This window comes from Phalangium opilio, unplaced genomic scaffold (genome assembly GCF_054372755.1).
Source record: "Phalangium opilio isolate 3A_F unplaced genomic scaffold, DU_Popi_V2 ptg000070l_1, whole genome shotgun sequence".
In the NCBI taxonomy this organism is placed as follows: Eukaryota; Metazoa; Arthropoda; class Arachnida; order Opiliones; family Phalangiidae; genus Phalangium; species Phalangium opilio.
In genome coordinates, this window is record NW_028324182.1 from 1,859,572 (window position 1) to 1,864,532 (window position 4,961).

Consider the following 4,961-nt stretch of genomic DNA (forward strand, 5'->3'; position numbering starts at 1 on the left):
GTGTCAGGAAGTGGAGCCCTTGATAGAGTGTCAGCGACGTAGAGTTTCGATCCGGGTACGTATACTAAGGTAGGATCGTAGCGCGCGAGGCGTAACGTGAGGCGTTGAAGTCGCGGTGACATTAAGTTGAAGGGTTTCTTTATGACGGCTAATAGTGGACGATGATCGGTTTGCACCGTGATAGGAGCTCCCGCGATGTAAAAATGGTAATGTTCACATGCGAAGAGGACGGCCAAAAGTTCTTTTTCTATTTGTGCATAGCGCTCCTGGGTTGAGTTGAAGGTCATTGACGTGTAATCGATGGGGTGGTTATCTTGGCTCCCACACCATGCTGGCTGGCGTCGACAGACAGGGTACAAGGTAGCTTTGCCTCGAATAGTTTCAGTACCGGTGTGGTCGCGATGGCCATCTTAACGTCATCGTAAGCTCGTTGTAGATTCTCGTCCCAGCAGTATTCCACGGTTGATTTTAGTAGGTTTCGTAGTTGCGAGGTTCGTTCCGAATATGCTGGTATGAACTTGGCCATGTAATTAACCATGCCCAAGAATCTTTGCAGGGCAGGTTTGTCAGGAGGAGGTGGTAAGTTAATTATAGCTTTAGTCTTCGCTGGATCCGCATGCAAACCTTGGTCACTGATTATATGTCCCAAGCATTTTATTTGTGTCGAAGCCAGCTGCATTTTTGACGTACTGAACTTGAGACCTTCTTTTCGTGCTCTTTGCAGTACCCTTATTAGCGCCGTATTGTGAATCCCCATAGTTGGTCCGTGTATTACGAAATCGTCCGTGGAGATCCTTACATTGGGAATGTCTCCGAAGATCCTTTGCATCACTTCTTGGAAAAGTTGCGACGCAGTGGCAATGCCATACGGCAGTCTCTTAAATCGAAATCTGCCAAATGGCGTTGCGAAAGTGCAGAGTCTTGAACTTGTCTTTGTTAGTTGTACTTGCCAGAAGGCGCTTTGAGCATCAAGCACGGTAAAGTATTTCGAATTGGCGAGGTCTGTATATATTTCCTGTGTTGTTGGCATAGGATATTCTGTTCGTCGTAACGCAGCGTTCAGTTTTCTTGGATACAGGCAGATTCTAACTTTCGTTCTGTTTTGCTCTGGTTGGTTGACTTGGCTCGGTTCGTCAAGGCAGTTCTCCCCCTCGTGTGTCTTGTTTTTTCTCACGACCACCATCGGGTGGACCCAGTCCGATGGTTCCCGCACTTCTTCAATGACGTCATTGTCCATCATTCGCTGGAGTTCTTCTTGGACTTCCTTGTTTAGTTGCACTGGTATTCGTCTAGGTGCACTGATCGTTGGCTGTACATGAGGTTTCAAACAAAGGTCGTGTTTTCCAGGTAATTTGCCTATTGTATTGAATACGTCCTTGAATGCGCTGATGATGTCTTGTGGCCGTGATCGAATCGTGACGTTGTCGTTTTTCGTTGTTTGCTTGGAACCTAGTTCCGATTGTTTTATCCCTGATCTTCGGGTACTGATGGTGGTGGCGTGGATTTGTTGCTGTGATGTCGGTGTATTGTACGGCAATCGCGCTATTAGTCCCAAGGCCGTAGATTCTTTTCCGCTCAGAATTGGCGTGGAGTACTTTGGGGTGACGTAGAACGGGCAGTAAGTTGTTGCAGCTTGTGAGGCGCAAGGAAGGTAAAGCATTCCAATGACCTCAACTGGATGACCTGAGTATGCTCGGATGATATGGAGCGGCTTCCTCAGGGGCGGTGCGTCCGGTAGACTTAAATAATCGTCAAGAGGTATGATATTCACCTGGGACCCTGTGTCGATTTTGAATGTAATCTTTCGACTGGCGACGTCTATGGTGGCTTTCCACGTAGAGTCTTCGTTCTCGTTCCTTTTGTTAGCGTCATTCGGGATTGTCAAGTATAAGCTCAGCTCGTTGAGGTAAAGCGGTTCCCACGCTGTTTTATTTTCTTCTAGAGGTGAGTTTGGGCTAATCGCCTGGTGACCGTAGGCGTGTTCTGTGGCTGCGGTCTGTATCATGTAATGGGATTGCCATGGGTCGTTTGTTGTTGTCTGTCCTGGTATTTCATCCAAGGTTCGTATGGATCGGCACATTGATGCCCAGTGATTGTTGCCTCCACACGATCGACATTGCGCTCCTTCAGCTGGACAATGGTAAGGTGGATGTATGAGTCCGCATCTGTTACATTTTTGATTGCGGGAGTACTGATCTCTGTTTCCAAGCGAACTGGCTCGGGGTCGCGTCTGGAATTGTTGATTTGTTGGGTATCTTCGTGACTCACTAACCGCTCGTGGTCGATATGTCTTCGTCGAGAATCTGTTGCGGTTCAGGCTTCGAGAGCGGTAAGTATTGTGATATTCGAGTGCGTCTACGATTTCCGCTGTTCCTGTTGCGCTTGTTGTGTTGTGTGTCATAAGGTGCAGGTGTTCGGAAGATGTTTCTTCGGCCTGACATATTGCTATGGCATCTTCTAAAGACAAGTCGTCAATTTGTAACATTTTCTTGCGAGCTTCTGGGGAGCTAGTTCCAATTAGTATTATTGTTGCCGTGAGAGAGTCCTGGAGTTGACCCAGGGCGCAGGCAGGTGCCATGGTCTTGAGTGCAGTGAAGAATTGGTCAAATGTTTGATGTCTCTCTTGTTTCGTAGTAAAGAATCGATATCGGGAGTAGTTGATACTCGTATATGGTCTATAGTAGGCGTCGAATGCCTCAATAATTAGTTGAAGTGGGGGCTTTGCTGCGTCAATGCCAATCTTCAGCGTCTTATAGATCCGTAGGCCTTCACTCCCCAGGACATGCAAAAAGACGTTCTTTTGATATTCCTTATCTTCGTTGTCCAGTTTGGAAGCGGCCGAAAAGATGGTATAGCGTTCTTTGTACTCTTGCCAAGCGAGAGCGGGATTGCTGCCCGGTATAAACGGGTCTGGTGGGCGAAGTGTGGTCATTCTTGTCCGGGTTGATCCGTCGTCGGGGTTTCTTAGACAACTTCTGACACCATGTTGTAGTATTAAGTTGGCTCGTTTAATAAACAATTTAACTTTATTGTATGATTAACTAGTATGTTTGTTCTAACCCGTTCATGCCTGATACAATCATTTATATAGTTGCTTATCTATATTTTTTATAGTTAACGTGTTATATATTTTTTAGTATTAAGCTTATCTATATATTTTATAGTTAACGTGTTATATATTTTTTAGTATTAAGTATACCACTAGGTCTACTATAACACTCTATATCACGTTTGATTTGAAAAAAAAAGTAAATAAAAAGAAACGGGTTGGCCAAGGTCGTTTAAATTTTTTCAATAGGTTTATAAAGAATTTACAGCCCTCATTCCTTCCCCCCGATGCTATGCAAGAGAGGACTCGGTTTCTACAGTGGAACGCGGGCGTTTTCCGGTCCCTTTAGAGATCCAATGTTCATGATACACCTGGACAACGCCGGGTAGCTTAGTGTAATTAAAAAAATATTTTAAAACATTTAATTGCAATAGTTGTTACCGAGAAAAATGGCGGACATTAATGAGAGAAAATCCAGGGAACCGCTATAGATGGAGCCAAAGAAGAGTCTGAATCTTTTAATCTCTTTGCGTTTAGCGAATTTGGGCGCCATCTATGGTTGACGGTCTCATTTCTATTACTACTTCTGTAGCTGGCGCATGTTTCTCTGCGTGTAACCATAAGTTCATAAGATATGTTCCATAAGTTTGTCACTGGTTACAAACTGGAGCTTGTCATGGAGTGACGTAGGTCATAGATTAGATTCTCGTAAAGCGACGCCTGGTGAGGCGCTGTTAAAGGCTTAGTACAGACTAAATAGGAAGATGGACTACAAAACCGCGTGTAGTCAATTCTCGCTTGTCGTTCTTGAACTAGCTCTCATTTAGTCTCTAGCATTCGAAGTATAGGATGTGTCTTACTTATGGAACACATCGTATAAATTTATGATGTAACATGTATATTTGTCGGTTCTGCCTTTAGCCCAAGAAACTACCTTCATTTTCCCCAACAAAGCTTTGCAAAGGATCAAGGTTGAATAATTAAAACGTTTAGTCTAACGAACTGAAACAATTATTTTCTCATTTACGAGTGTTAAATTAAAGACCCTTTAAAATTGTCCTAGATCCAAGAATAACCCAATTAAATTTAACTATTGTAATTTAACCCTTTGTAAAATGTCTTTATGTGATCTAAGCTAGAGCACTACCATAGAAGTCATTTGAATTTAAAGAGATTCGTATAATAAAGAGTAATTAGACTAAAATCTAAAGTTTAATCTATGGCAGTTACTGTAGGAACAAAAGACCGTAAAAGTGCTGAAAGGAAACTAAGAAAGTAAAGTAGGTTAATGAATTCAGGGAAATTATAGCAGTATTATTATTATTAATGGAAGGTAGGTGGCGCACTTAGCGCCTTCTCTTGGGCTCATTTACTTTGGCGCAATCCGTAAAAAGAGAGAAAGCATGACGTGAAGGAATTATAAAATTTAAAGGGATGTGCAATTCATTGTGAAGGGCGTGACAAGAACTATATTTCAAAGTAGTAGTGCAGGTATTTTCTGGAAACGTCACGTGACTGTAAACGTGGAAGACTCGGCTGATAGATACAAAGGAAATGACGATGCCCATTCCCAATGCTCTGATAACCCTGCGAGACTCACGCATGCCCAGTAGACCTCTATTAGATGGAAGCTAAGCTTGTTATAGGCCCCGCCCCTACATAACAAATGGGACATCCCTTTAACGTGTAAACGTTTTTCCATTGAATAGAGTTTTTTACATCTTTTGGGCGCCATTTTTCTGTACTTAATACATTTTTTATTGTGTATCTACTGTGATTAACGTCTTTGCATAATTTCAGCCTTCTACTTAAAACGGTTTATGCTTTTTGTTGGTTATCAATCAATCAATCAGTCAGTCAGAACTTAACTTACATACAGTGTGTTCCAAAATGGTGCTACAATTGAACCAGT

At 42.9% G+C, this 4,961-nt stretch overlaps 1 protein-coding gene across 1 annotated transcript; it reads right to left on the minus strand.

The window, feature by feature from the left end:
* Positions 1-283: 283 nt before the first annotated feature.
* LOC149661024 (uncharacterized) lies at positions 284-3,213 on the minus strand. Its single transcript, XM_089843657.1, has one exon. The coding sequence runs from the start codon at positions 2,930-2,932 to the stop codon at positions 284-286; it is 2,649 nt and encodes an 882-aa protein (XP_089699783.1). The 5' UTR covers positions 2,933-3,213.
* Positions 3,214-4,961: the final 1,748 nt, after the last annotated feature.